This window comes from Armigeres subalbatus, chromosome 2, assembly GCF_024139115.2.
Source record: "Armigeres subalbatus isolate Guangzhou_Male chromosome 2, GZ_Asu_2, whole genome shotgun sequence".
NCBI lineage: Eukaryota > Metazoa > Arthropoda > Insecta > Diptera > Culicidae > Armigeres > Armigeres subalbatus.
This window is the reverse complement of record NC_085140.1, coordinates 237844895-237861954: the sequence shown is the minus strand read 5'-3', so window position 1 is coordinate 237861954 and position 17060 is coordinate 237844895. Positions and strand designations below refer to the sequence as shown.

At 35.6% G+C, this 17060-nt stretch overlaps 1 protein-coding gene across 2 annotated transcripts in view; it reads left to right on the top strand.

The window, feature by feature from the left end:
• The window catches only part of LOC134211960 (phospholipid phosphatase homolog 1.2 homolog), a 38747-nt gene that overhangs the window by 7346 nt on the left and 14341 nt on the right, over positions 1-17060 (top strand). Inside the window, exon 1 of one of the 2 annotated variants that reach the window (XM_062689379.1) lies at positions 7710-8285. The exons of the other annotated variant lie outside the window; for it this stretch is intronic. Within the exon in view, the coding sequence (XP_062545363.1) occupies positions 8198-8285 (88 nt within the window). The 5' untranslated portion in view covers positions 7710-8197. Of the gene's footprint in view, positions 1-7709; positions 8286-17060 lie in introns of those variants that run through there. 2 annotated transcript variants of the gene reach the window in all.

Below are 17060 nucleotides of genomic sequence, written 5' to 3'. Positions count from 1 at the left end.
ACTCTGGTAGTAATTTCCAAATGATTCATAATATATTTTTTAATGAATTTCTGAAGAGATTCCCGAGCAAATTACGAAATAAATATTCGAAGATGTTGAAGAGGTAGGTATCTCTGATCCGAAGTTTTGAAAGAATTCCTGGATGAAGTATTGAATAAATTCCAAAGTTAAATTTCTAAGGAATTCTAAAAATTACTTTCAAGAATTATGGAAAAAAAAATGTAATTAAGTTTCCGCAGGAAATCCTAAGGCAAATTTTCAAAGGAACTCATAAAAGGAATTCTCCTGAAAGCTTTTCCTTTGGATTCCAAACAATTTCCAATGGATTTTACAAAGTAATTACCGAGGAAATTCTTAAAAGACTTTGCAAATGAATTCTCAAAGGAATCCCTAGAAAAATTTCCGAAGGAACTCTCGAGGATTTTCGAATCGTGTTTCCGAAGACAAATGGAAAAACCCAGATTAATCCACCTAGCGGTGTTGGTGCCTTCCTCGTTTAAAAAAAAAGATCAAGAGATATGAGTGTTTTTTGTGTGTTTTGCGCATAAAAAATAGTATTTTGGCCATAACTTCTGATCCCATAGTCTAATCTGGCCAATTTGCGATAGCAAACAATGGGACAGGATTCCCCGTGGAACTTGTTGCGAGTAATTCGACCAAGGCTAAGTTTCAAAAAGTTTGTCTACGAAATTATGTACACATACACACATAACAGACATCACCTCAATTTGCCGAGCTAAGTCGATTGGTATATAACACTATGGGTCTCCGAGCCTTCTATCAAAAGGTTGGTTTTGGAGTGATCATAAAGCATTTACGTATACGTATACGTATAGTCCTCATAATATTCCTTCGAAAATACAAATATTGGAATTATAAGAAAGTTTCGAAAGACAAAATTCCTGTACGAATTTTTTTCGGAATATGTTTTAAGAATACTGCCAGGAATTCCTCAAGAAATCCCATCGGAAACTCTAGGAAGAATTTCTTGGAGTTGCTTCGAAATTGCCCTAAGGCATTTCTTCAGATCTCCAGGAATTCTTTCAATTTATTAAAAGAAATTCCTTCGCTCATTCATCCGAAGTTTTTTAGCAACTCTTCCAAGATTAACTTTAGACCTTCGGAGATTTCTTTTGAAATTTCTTCGGAGTTCCTCTTGAGCATTCTACTGAAAGGAATCCCTTCAGAAAATCCTTAAAAATTCTTTCAGGAATTCTTTGGAAATTTCATTTTGAAATCCTTTTGAGAATTCCTTCGAGAAATCTCTAGAAATTTCTTACGAAATTTCATCAGGAAATTCTTTTAAATTTCCTTTAGAAACTCCTCCGGAAATTCCTTTAGGATTTCCCGTTATTCATTCTTCAATAATTTTTTCGTAAGAATTCCTTCAACAAAATTTCCGGAATAATTCCTGCAGGAATTTTGAAAGAAATATTACATTGTTTTACTAAAGGAATTTCTGAAGAAATTTACAAACTCCTTTTTGGGAAGTTTTACGAAAGAATCGCTGGAGGAGTATTTAATTGAGCTCATAGCGAAATTTTATAAATTATTCGAAAGAATATCTGGACGATTTTCTGGAGAAATCTGAGAAGAAATTTCTGAAGGAATTTCAAAATGTATTTCAAGAATAATTTTCGAATAAATTCTCGAAGGAATTTCCAAAGAACAACCTGAATAGGTTTTTGAAAGAATTCCTTAACGGATTTCTGAAGCAATTGTGAAGCAAAGTCCTACATTTTTTCGTAAAAAATATCTCCAGGAGTTAATTCGGTTGGTCATACAGACGTTTTTTCAGACATACCTTCAAAAGATCCTCCAGGAATTCCATCGTAAATTTATCTAAGTAATACATCGGAAATTCCTCCAGTGATTCATGACTTAGCTCCTCAAAGAATTTCTCCAAAATTCCTCCGCAAACAAATCTAGAAATATCTTCAGAAATTCCTTTAGCAATTCTTTCGAAAATTTCTTTTTTTAAACTTTATTTATGTGTTTTAAAAAAAGTTTTAAAAAAATTCTTAAGAAATTATCTTAAAATACTTTTGGAAACTCCTCCGGAATTTTCTTAATGAATTCCTTTAGCAAATTTTCAGAAATTCAGAAATTTTCCAGATGTTTTGTTCCTTCGGCTCCCGTTATTCCTCAGAAAATCCTTTTACGATTTTGTTAGGAAATTTCCGAAGGAACTCCTGATGGAATTTCCAGAAGTCTTTAATTTCTCTGCACATTACTACAAGAATTCCTTCGGAGTTTCCTGCAGGGATTCTTTCGGCAGAGTATTAGGAAATTACTCAGGAGATAGATCCAGAAATTCGTTTGGAAATGCATCAAGGTATTCCTTCAAAAATTCCTATATTGCTAATTCTTCCAGTAATTCCTTATTTTTTTCCGATTTTCTAGGAATTCCTTCGTACATTCCTCTGGACATTTAATTAAATCTTCAAAAAAAAAATCGAATGTTACTTCAGAATAATTTGGAGTAATTTCCGAATATTACTTCAGAATAATTTAAAGAGTTCTTACGGAAATTTCATCTGGAAATTCCTTTAGTATTTCCTATTTCATCTTCTTTCTATATAATAAAAATGAAATGGTCTGTGTTCGTATCCGCATAAATCTAAAACGGTTGGTTAGATTTTCTTCATTCCTTTAGCAAATATGTTCGTTATAGTTTCCAACGGGTTTATATGATATTTCCTTTTGCGAAAACCACGAATAAGGCTGAGTAAATCGTGCACGGTGTGTTTGTGACCATTATTAACGAAAAAAAATGTCCATCCATTCTGAACTCGCCTTTCGAAAGATATAATATCCAGGCGTCTGCTATGAAAATTTCAAAATCTTTCATCTAGGGAATCGAAAGTTATAGCAGTTACAAATTTAATGATTTTTGCGTTCGATATCTCACTAATATGCAACCATATATACCGTGAATTTCCTCCGGATTACATCCAAGTAAATTTTCATCAAATATGCAATTTGCAACCTCAATCAACTATAACCTAAAACCTATTCTTTGAATAATAGAAAAAAAAATAGCAAAGGATGTTAGAGATAACATTGTACAAATATCGATGGCAAAATAGACAATACAACCAAAATACAGTATTCAAATTACAGAATTATTGCACTTCAACCTCCTAACCATACCAAAGTGTGAATATTGTCTATGACAGACAAGTAACTACACTCTGTATGATGATTCTGATTTTATTAAATATGATAATAGTTGGTAACATAGAATACCGCGCTGAAACAATGTTGTCTTTCATGGGTACTGGGTAGTTAGTAAGACTAGTAACCAACATTTAAACAACAATGTGCATCATTTGTTGTCAGTTATACAACCATCATCCAGTTCGATTCAAGCAGTGGTACGAAATCGAGTTCCATTTGGAAAAAAAATGGGAAAGGCTAGATCACACGAGGAAAACTGCCTTTTCCGAGAACGGTAGGCGGAAGAAGCATATATGCACCACTTCGGAACGCCTCAACAATTTAACTGACTTACTGAATTACGATACGTATTACGTATTTACGTATTTTTTACGTATTTCGACCTCAACTGTATGGTCGTCTTCAGTGCCTCGTATTTGACTCGACTCAAGTCGAGACACTGAAGACGACATTACAAGTCAACAGACTAAATACTCACGCTCCTCTAATGTGGACGTGTACTATACACATATGGAAGTGATGGCTTGACAAATGGATTGCGAGTGATTTGACTATGCGTCCAATTTAGGAATCTCGAGCTCATTCAGTAGCCTCTAGGTTGCGAAGGCCGATGGAGGTCCTTCGTAGCTTAGTTGGTTGAAGCACTAGTCTAGCGTACTGTAGGGTCGTGGGTTCGAGTCCTACCGAAGGGAAAGTGGTTACCTCCAATACATTTTCAATTCAAAATGTACATATTCACATATAAGTTTTCATAACATTGTAAATTAGTTAATGTAGTAAATGCATTAATTTATGAAGTATATGTATCGTAGTTCAGTAAGTCAGTTAAATTGTTGAGGCGTTCCGAAGTGGTGCATATATGCTTCTTCCGCCTACCGTTCTCGGAAAAGGCGGTTTTCCTCGTGTGATCTAGCCTTTCCCATTTTTTTTTCCAAATGGAACTCAATTTCGTACCACTGCTTGAATCGAACTGGATGATGGTTGTATAACTGACAACAAATGATGCACATTGATTAATTATTTTAGAGCGTCTTAGGGGAAATGCTACAAGGTTAAAAGACTATTATTCTTCCATTTACTTCCACTATTAACTTTTTTATGTATCAACAAGCAGATACGTATTTCGTTTCCTACTTGGAAACTTCTTCAGTGTTTGTTATCGACTGAAGAAAAACATTGCTCATTAACTTTAAATATGGTGTGTAGGTAGAACTGCAGGTAAAAATTAGGGCATGTCGCTTGGACCGATTCGTCGTCGTCCCGTGGGTAGTAATCTAAACAGCCAGGTATATCCGTTTCCTTGATCTTTGTTAAGTAAGTTTATTTGTTTTTGTTTGTAAATTTCTAAGCTTTCCGCTACGTGAAGTTTCCAAGGATTTTGTATTTGTCTGAGAAGTGATATGTTGTCTTTGGTTAATTGATGATCTTCGTTAAATATATGTTCGGCTACTTTAGATTTGAAATGATAATGTATACCTTTTTCAGTGTCTTTGTTTGCTTTAGTTATTCTGCCAAATGTTCTTTGACCCTCGTGTCTAGTTGTTCGTTTCGTTGATACATAAAAAAGTTAATAGTGGAAGTAAAAGGAAGAATAATAGTCTTTTAACCTTGATGCACATTGTTGTTTAAATGTTGGTTACTAGTCTTACTAACTACCCAGTACCCATGAAAGACAAAATTGTTTCGGCGCGGTATTCTATGTTACCAACTATTATCATATTTAATAAAAGCAGAATCATCATACAGAGTGTAGTTACTTGTCTGTCATAGACAATATTCACACTTTGGTATGATTAGGAGGTTGAAGTGCAATAATTCTGTAATTTGAATACTGTATTTTGGTTGTATTGTCTATTTTGCCATCGATATTTGTACAATGTTATCTCTAACATCCTTTGCTATTTTTTCTATTATTTAAAGAATAGGTTTTAGGTTATAGTTGATTGAGGTTGCAAATTGCATATTTGATGATAATTTATTTGGATGTAATCAGGAGGAAATTCACGGTATATATGGTTGCATATTAGTGAGATATCCAACGCAAAAATCATTAAATTTGTAACTGCTATAACTTTCGATTCCCTAGATGAAAGATTTTGAAATGTTCATAGCAGACGCCTGGATATTATATCTTTCGAAAGGCGAGTTCAGAATGGATGGACATTTTTTTCGTTAATAATGGCCACAGACACACCGTGCGTGGAAACCTAAAATTAAGAATCGTATGGAAACTTTGCATGTTTAGTTCATAACGCATATTTTCGCCTACTATGCAGGACAACGTCTGATGGGTCGGCTAGTTCTTTAATAAATTTCTTGAAAAAAAATTCCAACAAAATTTCAGAAATAATTGCGGAAGAAATAATTTCGGAAGAAATTCCGTGTGACTTCACTAAAAGGATTTCTGAAAGATTTTCTGGAGGCAGGAATTTCCGGAGAAATTTGCAAAGGCCTTTCCAGTGCATTTTCAAAAGGAATTCCTGGACGAATATCAAAAAGAATTCCTTGCATAATTTTCTAAATTATTGCTGGAAATAAATCCTGGAAGAGTTCTCAAAAGAATTTCTGAAGGATTTCCTAGAACATATCCCGAAGAAATTCCTAAATAAATTTACGAACAAATTTCTAAGAAATTTCCGAAGAAATGGCTAAAGAAATTTACGAAGTATTTCTCCTAAAGCAACTTTTGAAGGCATTCCCTAAACAATTTCTACAGATATTCCAAAAGAAATATCCTAAGGTCTTTCCTTAGGTATTTCCGAACAAAATTTCAAAGAAATGGTAATTCCGGAGGAATTATTGAAGATATGGGATTTCCAGAGGGAATGGGATTTCCGATGGTATCCGAAAGAATTCTTGAAATCATTTTCGAAAGAGTTCTGGCAGTATGTTATTTTTTTAAATCCTGGAGGTATTTCCTAAAGAATTGTTTACGATATTTACGAAAAAAAATGTCAGAAGTTAATTCTTGAAGATTACTGGTCAATAGTAAAACCCGGTTTTGACTGGAGTTGCCTGCCAGAAAACCCCCTAAAATGTCTTAATAAAGTCTATCCATTATTACAACAGGAATTGAAAATATTAAAAAAAAATACTCCAAAAAAATCCTAGTGACCTTTTCAATAACAGACGATAAAATGCACTAAAAATTCATTATTCTTGAAACTGCGTGACATCTTTAATTGTTTTTCCCTTCTAATTATGGTTCTTAATACTTAGCTTAGCTTGATTGATTATACCCATTGTAGTTGTTAGTCGTGATTGGCCGAGAAACAACAAATAATGCACGGCTCACCAATTGAATAGTTTTCTTGGGAAAAGCTATTCTCACTGTACATGCTTCGGAGTTTCTTTAATTCGAGAACAATAACGTTGCCGGCCACGTTCTCACAGTCAATTAGGATAAGGAAAGGAAAATTAGTTCGACACTCATTGCTACAAGAGACCGAGGAATCCTCTGCATCTCTATGAGGGCACTAGAAAGAAATACATAGTATGTTAGTTGGGAAGGAAATATATTGGAAATCGCCTTGGTAAGCGATCGCGCGATCGTTCTGCTGTCCGAAACAAGAGAAAACACGCACTGAACTGATTAACTTTATTACCGACCGCGCAATGCAGAACACAACATTGTCGGCGTAGCACCAACTTAGAATTCGGAAGTCGGGACCTCCGAACCGAACTTTCTTCCGAAGTTTTATCTGTCACACTAAGTAATGCGTTGTTTAGCGCTTTAGGTGAAACCAACGTACTATTTCCGAAGTTGGGTAAGTTGCCTGTATCTGGATAAAAAATCAACTTCGGTATAGTAACCGTACTAAATTTGTTCCGGATAGACAGTATTTCGGCAGATCTCGCGATCGTTCTGCTGTCCGAAACAAAGGAAAACACGCACTGAAGTCCCTCCAATTATAGTTCTTAATAATAACGCCAAATTATAAATGAACCAATTACGCCAAAAATGCTGGTGACTCACCATTGCCAGAACTGTGGCGCCGCCAGTGATGCCGATATGTATACAAATACTAGAATTTTTCTCGTTGTTAGGGACATCTCGGATTTAAAAAATGGTGTTATTAACTCCAAGAATATTGTAAGTCAGAGAGCTTGAAAACCTCAGCGATATGACGCGAGCGGTCGCCGGGTATAAGGCAATAATTGGTTCTTTATTACTAGCTTTCCTAGAATCGGAGTTGTTTTGACTGTTGTCCGAATGAATCATGCACAATGTTTACATCTGTTATAACGGTCAAAGGATTCATAGAGGCTGCTTTATCTCATCTTCAGGAATGGTAGAAATGTGCTGACTTGCTCAATGCTGTCATATTGTCATCTACGAATCAGATAAATACTGTTTATTTATCAAAGCGTGAACAGAGAACACCTTATCTTAAAAACCAAGTAATGCAAACTCATGATTCACTCAGCCTTATTACACCTGCCCACTTCGTTATCACACGCGACCCTTTCGGACACCACATGTCGCTCATAAAAGACATCGTGTAGGAGAGAATGCATCTTCTGGAGTAGCTCAGTATAAATTGTGATTCCAAGCCAACCGGTTGCTTGTTCTACTGGTCGTGCCTCCTTCTGTGCACGTTGTGATTGCCTCAGTACCTACCTATATAAAATTTCGAAATTCACGCGAGCACTGTCAACAAAGAACCTACCCAAACCGGCCCATGCTACTTAGGAACAATAATAGTGCCGGTTCTGCCTGTTGGCCATGTGCGTTTAATTTCAAAGTGGGATTAAATTGCATAAGAGCTTTCATGTGAAGAGAACGCCTGCCGTATACTGCTCAAGTGTTAAACAACCAATTGCAAATATAGTTCGGCTCTAACGGTGCTGCGTAATCAGTGAATGTTTTTCTTTTCAAGTCCGGTTATGTAGACTTATTAAATGTGCGATTTGAAGTAATCCAATACAATAAGTAAAACTAGTGTACATATATAAAAGTGCATCGTACCTAAAATTCGCGATATTTATTTATCTGATTAAGTTCAGTGTTAGAAACATGGATACAGAATCATTAAAAATATTCAGCAAGTCCAAATCAACATTTAATTGGACAGTATTCTTCGACATACTGACAACAATCGCAGGTAAACATTATTAAGTATCACTTTCAATCCATTTTTTTATTTTGATGAACTAAATAGGAAATATCAAGTCGCTTATTTCAATACTAACAACAGCTAAAGAATGTGAAAATGAAGAAAGAGGGGAAAATATTTCAAGAGATAGGCCCTTCGAAGGGGACTCTAGTTTTGCTGCAGCAGGTGAACATAGTACTTTACTTGATTGGTCCTCTTCTTCATTGTGTCTTAGGTCTCCAGTTAGCCTTGTGAGCAAAGCGGTTAATTTGCAATCTGGAGAGGGCGAGTTCAATTCTAGATACTTGCTTGACTCACCAAAAAATGGTTTAATAAATCAAAAATTAGTTAAAGATATATATATATAAAATAGCATAATAAATAATACGAAACAACATAACGTAGGGGGAATGACGGCTTTGGCAGGTTTTGTTCTATTATTGGCAGGGGGGTTTTTATGACTGATTATGCTCAAATTTGGGCTTAACATTCTTTGCATATCAAAGAATATTGTTACCAAATTTCATAAAATTTGGTCGACAAAAACCCCTCTGACAATAATAGAATAAAACCTGCCAAAGCCCTCTTTTCCCCTATTTGTCAAGTGAAAGTTGAACAATTCAGAGAAACTCTGTTCAATGTAGCGAAATGTCTTTTACATTAATTGTATAAAGAGATTTTTTTTCATGAGTTAGATACCATAGGGAGCGTCCACAAATTACGTAATGCTTAGAGGGGAGGGGGTTGAGCAAAGTGTGACGATCCATAATTTTTTTTTAAGATATTTCATACAAAAAGTATGACATAGGGGGAGGGAGGTTGAAAATGCCCATTTTTTGTGTTACGTTATTAATGGATCTTCCCATAGTAGCGTTTGGATGTGTTTATAGCTTTATCGAACACTCTAACAAAACATTATTGTAAATCTACAATCTGAGACGTGAGTGCCAAAATGTCATTCAAATAACACGTGAGGCTTTCTTGCCTCAGATTATTTAGAGTTGTGTTGTATACAAATATACCTAGAGTAGGGAAGAGATGTCCTATATAGTTGGCAAAAACTCTGATCTTTTAATTTTTACAATTCTTAACAATCAAATAAAATACATTTAGTGAGTGCAACTAATAGATGGATAATTGAGCTTTTGAAATACAGGTAAACTTCGATATAACGTACATATCGATTTCAAAGTTGTACGTTATATCGAATTGTACGTTCTATCGAAGCATGAGTAGTCGTCCCTATTTTACACTACTTAAATGTTGTACTATCATGTACTTTATGAGCGAATAATATTTTTTTATATAAGGCTCAGCTAGCAGGGTGAAACAGCTTTTCTTGGGAACAATTCCTACAAACTTTTTCGTTACTAAGAAAAATTACCCGAAGATTTGAATTCTTCATTTTATATCTATACTAGTTGACCCGGCAGACGTTGTCCTGCATAGTAGGCGAGAATGTGCATTCCGTACTGCCCATGTAATGTTCGCATAGGAATCAGAATTTTAGTTATTCATGGTTTGCTCAACTTTACTCGTAATGTTCCCATTAGAAAGTATCATATAAACCCGTCGGAAACTATAATGAATGTTTCTGCTGAAGAAATGAAAAAAATCCATCCAGCCGTTTTCGAGTTATGCGGATACGAACACAGACCATTTCATTTTTATATATAAGAAGATAAAGCACAGGAAATAAGAGGCACAGGAAACACAAGGCTTGCTTTTCGTTGCACCGTTTGCATGAATATTCATTTGAGTATCTTTAGTGGATTTAAACAAGGGCACGATAGGGCACGTGACTCGCCAAATTGAATATTTTCACTGAAATTTGATTATTTACGTCAACATTATTCTGAAAAAAAATCTGATGTCTAGAGAAGTTCCTAAATAAAAGTCTAGAGAAATGTAGGATGTTTTTCATCGGAAACCCTTTAATATTTTTTTCAGAGATTCCTTTAGGAATTCTTTGCTTCAATAAAACCATACAAAACATTCTATCCGATATTTTGTTGGATGTACTTTCCAGAAATTTTAATACTTCCTTGAAGGTACATCCGATTCTTTTTTTTACACGGGGGATGCGTTCCGTGTAAAAAAAGTTTTCAGTTCAAAATCTGAAAATCCGTGTAAAAGTTTTATGATTTCTCGAATCATGCAAAATGGAGCAACTTTGCAAAAATTTTGTATGGGATTTTTTTTACACGGCCGTGTAAAAAAAATCCGTGTAAAAACAGAATCGGGTGTATTTTCAACAGAATGTTTGAAGGAATTTTGAACGAAATAGTCAAAGATTTCCTAAACGGATTTCTCAAGAAATTCCAAATGGTGTTTCCAAACTATTTCCCAGATAAATTCCTAAAAAATCGAAAGAATTCTCCGAAAGATTTTCCGCTGGTATTACCGAAAAACATTCCAAAGGAATTTCATCAGAAATGTTTAAAAAAGTTCTGGAAATTCTGAACAAAATTCCAAAGAAATTTGTGAAAGAGTTGCTGAAAAAACTGAGTAATATCCTAAGTAATTTCCTGCAGAAAGTTCTAAAAGATTTGCATAAGAAAGTTCTAAAGGAATTTCTGGAGGTTTTTTTTTAGAAAATCCTGATTTTTTTTAAATTTTTGTTAACGTTTTTTTTTTTAATTTAGAAAATAAGTTCAAAGCTAACAGGAATTTCTGAGTATTTGTGAAAGAATCTCCATAGGGATTTCCGGTGGAATTCCTTAAGGAGCTCTTAAACGAATTCAAAAAAAAATAAAAAAAATCTAAAGCAACTTCCGAAGAAATTCCTACGCGAATTTTCAAAATCTTAATAATTTTCCGAAGGAATTTGTAAAGGAATTCCAGAACGAATCCCCAAAGGAATGTCAGAAAGAATTACCAAAATATATTCTGTGGATATTTCTAAAGGAGTTTCGGAAGGTATTTCCGGAGAATTTGAATTCGTGAACATATTTCAAAATGAATGATTCGAAGAATTTCCGAAAGAATTCCAGGAGGAAGTTTTGAATTCCGAATGAACTCCTGAGGTAGATTCAGAAATAATTCTTAAAATTCATTCTTTCAATTTTCGAAGAAACATTGGCAGGAGTTCAAAAATTATTTTTAGATTTATTTCCAAAGTTGTTTCCGGAGGATTTTTTAAAGAAATCTCTGGGAAAGTTTCTGAAGGAAATCTTGAAGCAATGCCTAAATAAATTCTTGGAGCAATGTAAGAATGTCGGAAGTTCCTTCAGGAGCTCAATTTAAAAATCCTTCAGGAATTTGCGCTGTGCTGAGACTTCCTGAACCAACGACCTCAGGGTAGGCATGTTCACCTCAAGCAACTTGCGGGCATGAAACTCTCGCAATCAATTGCAGCGAAAACCATAGAGCTTCACTTTGCTTCTGTTTTCACTTTCTCTTGAAGCTAGTTTACCTGTTAGCTGCGGACTTACTGGTGGTATCTCCCGGGGGGGGGGGGGGGGTTGGCCCGCGGTATCTTCCTCGCTCCTTGCTTCGTTGCAACTCGACCAATAAGAAGGACGATCGACTATCGGCGGAATATTGGCTGACTACGGAACCAGGGAATGACGACGGTTCTTGCTGGGATATTCAACCCAAAAGCAGTGGGGTTGTCCTCAACGCCTTCTCTTGTTCCATACACTTTCTTCTCTACTCTTCAACTTTCAACTTTGGTAGCTTTGTAACTTTGTAACATAAGTTCGCTTCAAAATACTTTGGAATAGTGAACGCATCCCAGGGTCATGACCTCCTTTTCCAGGTCAGTCACCTCGTCTCATAGTATCGACCCAATTACGCCACCCTTTAATGACTACTTAGCGAAGGTGCTTCTGGCCCTCTGGTGTTGGGTTGGAAGACTATGGTGAGTGCTTGGATGCGGTCTTATAGGGTGGTGGAGACTAATCATGACCTGCTCCACTGCAGTTGCAAAACTACTGGAAAACCCTATACATAAAGACGAGTTTTACCTGCCATTCACAATTCAATTAGATTGCATTTTCATGCATTAGACAATTCGCGCAATGGACTACATTTTCATGAATTTCTCGGCAACACTCATCACATAACATAACCAACACTTACAAATTCATTTGGAAACTTTGAAAACCAGGAATTTCTTTGAATTTTATTCTAGAATTCTTTGAGAAGTTTTGCTGAAGGAGTTTCCGAAGGAATTCTTGCAGGAATTTCTAAGGGAAATTCCGAAGAAATTCCTGAAAGAATTTTCGAAGGAATCACTAGATTCATTTCTGGAAGATGTTTTGAAGACATCTCTCCAGGAATCGCCGAAAAAAATCCTGGAGAAATCTTCAAAGGATTTTTTGGAGGAAATTTAGAATAAATTACTGGTGCATTTTCGGAAAGAACAACTACCTGGGGCTATTTTCGACAGAATTCCAGGAGAAATTCCAGATGGAACAATTCCAGAAGAATTCTGGAAGAAGCTCCTGAATAAATTTCTGAAGGAATGCCTGTAGGAATCTAGGTTTTTTTTTCGCAATCTCTATTTGGAGTTACTTTACTTCCGAAACTCCTTTATGAGTTGCTTAAAAATGCATTCAGGAAACTCCTTCGAAAATTCTTTAAGGAATTCCTTCAAAAATTCCATTGGAAATTCTTTAAAATATTCCACAAGAAATTACTTTACGAATTCGTTTCGAAAATTTCTTTAGATTTTTGCTTTGCTACATGAATTCAATCAGATTTTTTTTTCAAGAATTGATTCGGAAATTCTTTTTGAATTCTCTTTTAGAATTTCCTACAGGAATTCCTCCACAAAATTCGCCAGAAATTATTTTGGGAGCTCCTCCAAGAATTCCCTCTCGGATTAATTTAAAAATAATCTGGTACAAATTTCAAGCCTGGATCTACAATACCAATACTTCACTCGACATTGGCTGACTTAGACCTGAAAACAACCCGTCATCAATTCTGACTTTAACTAATATCAACTAGACATTTGTCCATAGAAATGCTTAAAACCTCATTAATTCAATATCATCCAATACCTCGGGAGAATTCTGAGGATAGTGTAAACTGGGAAAAACAGTAATTAATGCCTCTAGATTACAAATTTAGGCTCCATACAATAGTGTCATTAATACTTGAATGATCATAATAATTTAGTAAATTATTTTGTAATAACTACCCAAATTAAAATTATTTTTCAAAGTGTACGTTATAACGGGGAAAAGTGTACGCTATATCGAGTGACGTTATATCGAGTGTACGTTATATCGAAGATTATCTGTATCACTTTATTCTGACAAAATGGTGCATCTCTTTCCCAAATGGGCGCAAAGCCTCCTCTTCTTTTCATATCAACAGAATTCAAATTTCCAAATGATACGTACGAAATATGCTTAGTAGATTAGCTTTCTTAAAACTAACTAACAACTAACTATCTAGCTAACACCTCACGTTAACGATTCTTATTGGTTCGTTGCAACTCGACCAATAAGAAGGACGATCGACTATCGGCGGAATATTGGCTGACTACGGAACCAGGGAATGACGACGGTTCTTGCTGGGGTATTCAACCCAAAAGCAGTGGGGTTGTCCTCAACGCCTTCTCTTGTTCCATACACTTTCTTCTCTACTCTTCAACTTTCAACTTTGGTAGCTTTGTAACTTTGTAACATAAGTTCGCTTCAAAATACTTTGGAATAGTGAACGCATCCCAGGGTCATGACCTCCTTTTCCAGGTCAGTCACCTCGTCTCATAGTATCGACCCAATTACGCCACCCTTTAATGGCTACTTAGCGAAGGTGCTTCTGGCCCTCTGGTGTTGGGTTGGAAGACTATGGTGAGTGCTTGGATGCGGTCTTATAGGGTGGTGGAGACTAATCATGACCTGCTCCACTGCAGTTGCAAAACTACTGGAAAAACCTATACATAAAGACGAGTTTTACCTGCCATTCACAATTCAATTAGATTGCATTTTCATGCATTAGACAATTCGCGCAATGGACTACATTTTCATGAATTTCTCGGCAACACTCATCACATAACATAACCAACACTTACAAATTCATTTGGAAACTCTCCAGGAATTTCTTTGAATTTTATTCTAGAATTCTTTGAGAAGTTTTGCTGAAGGAGTTTCCGAAGGAATTCTTGCAGGAATTTCTAAGGGAAATTCCGAAGAAATTCCTGAAAGAATTTTCGAAGGAATTACTAGATTCATTTCTGGAAGATGTTTTGAAGACATCCCTCCAGGAATCGCCGAAAAAAATCCTGGAGAAATCTTCAAAGGATTTTTTGGAGGAATTTTAGAATAAACTAGTTGACACGGCAGACGTTGTCCTGCATAGTAGGCGAGGTTGTGCGTTTCGAACTGCCCATGCAAAGTTCGCATAGGAATCACAATTTTAGTTTTTCACGATTTGCTCAACTTTACTTGTAATTTTTGCATTAGGAAATATCATATAAACCCGTCGGAAACTATAACGAATGTTTCTGCTGAAGAAATGAAAAAAATCTATCCAGCCGTTTTCGAGTTATGCGGATACGAACACAGACCATTTCATTTTTATATATAAGAAGATTACTGGTGCATTTTCGGAAAGAACAACTACCTGGGGCTATTTTCGACAGAATTCCAGGAGAAATTCCAGATGGAACAATTCCAGAAGAATTCTGGAAGAAGCTCCTGAATAAATTTCTGAAGGAATGCCTGTAGGAATCTAGGTTTTTTTTTCGCAATCTCTATTTGGAGTTACTTTACTTCCGAAACTCCTTTATGAGTTGCTTAAAAATGCATTCAGGAAACTCCTTCGAAAATTCTTTAAGGAATTCCTTCAAAAATTCCATTGGAAATTCTTTAAAATATTCCACAAGAAATTACTTTACGAATTCGTTTCGAAAATTTCTTTAGATTTTTGCTTTGCTACATGAATTCAATCAGATTTTTTTTTCAAGAATTGATTCGGAAATTCTTTTTGAATTCTCTTTTAGAATTTCTTACAGGAATTCCTCCACAAAATTCGCCAGAAATTATTTTGAGAGCTCCTCCAAGAATTCCCTCTCGGATTAATTTAATAATAATCTGGTACAAATTTCAAGCCTGGATCTACAATACCAATACTTCACTCGACATTGGCTGACTTAGACCTGAAAACAACCCGTCATCAATTCTGACTTTAACTAATATCAACTAGACATTTGTCCATAGAAATGCTTAAAACCTCATTAATTCAATATCATCCAATACCTCGGGAGAATTCTGAGGATAGTGTAAACTGGGAAAAACAGTAATTAATGCCTCTAGATTACAAATTTAGGCTCCATACAATAGTGTCATTAATACTTGAATGATCATAATAATTTAGTAAATTATTTTGTAATAACTACCCAAATTAAAATTATTTTTCAAAGTGTACGTTATAACGGGGAAAAATGTACGCTATATCGAGTGACGTTATATCGGGGGTACGTTATATCGAAGATTATCTGTATCACTTTATTCTGACAAAATGGTGCATCTCTTTTCCAAATGGGCGCAAAGCCTCCTCTTCTTTTCATATCAACAGAATTCAAATTTCCAAATGATACGTACGAAATATGCTTAGTAGATTAGCTTTCTTAAAACTAACTAACAACTAACTATCTAGCTAACACCTCACGTTAACGATTCTTATTGGTCACACGGGACAAGTGGAAGTCAAAAACAGGATAACAGCGATTGAACACACGACACATACTATTTATAGGATCATTATATCCGTAGTTTGCACAAGAAGCATGAATACGAAGAAATGCATGTCAACGAACTCCAAGAGTCCCTCTATCTGATATTCATTGACTAAGAAAAAGCTTTCGATTGTCTGAACCTTGAAAATCTGTGAGTCGCCCTCAGACACAAGGGAATTCCGGACAAAATCGTCAGCCTCAACGAAGCGCAGTACGAAGCTTTACGTTATACAGGACTCTACACGTAAGCTTTAACTGATCCTATCCGGATAGTCCATGGAGTGAGGCAAAGATGTATTTATTCTATCTTCGCTACAATAATAATAAATCAAGCATTACCTTATCTACCTCCTTGATATATAAGATAAGACACACATTACAAATCATCTTGCTCCACCTACTATTTCATAGAGGTTAATGTCATTTCCGGCACATGTCTTTAAAACAATTGTTTTTAACCTTTCTCGTACACTGGGATAACTGGGGTATTTTTTTAATGCCAAATGTTTTATAAATGCATGAAACATCGAGATCTGGTGTTGTCTCGATGTTTCATGCATTTCTAAGATATTCATCATAAAAAAATTGGATTCGAAAAAAATGAAAGTCCCAAAAAGTCAATTTTTATCAATTTTTTTTTCGAGGTTACACCAGATCTCGACATTTCATGCATTTCTAAGACATTTGGCATAAAAAAAATGATTTCAAATTTTTCCTGTACCCTCCCTCCTCTTGAGAAATGTTTGTGTTTCAAAATAGTCAAAGTTTGACCGCTTTGATCAAACACTTAACGAAGTCCGATTGAGCTGAAATTTTGCATATGTACTGTTTTCGAGGAGACGAAACTTTAAACCGGATGCGGCCCTCGGCATAATTTTTTGTGGCCCGCGGCGCGTGAGAAAAAAAAAATTCATAACCGGCCCGCATGCTTTTCTATCTGGCTCGAGAAGCTGTTTTCATTATCTATACTCATAGACTCGGAAACTACTGAACCGATCGGTGGGAAAATTTGTAAGCATGGGTATTGAAGCCGGGGAAAGTGCTTAAGATGGTTCAAGATCCCTCCCCGTTCTGGAAGGGACCCATACCAA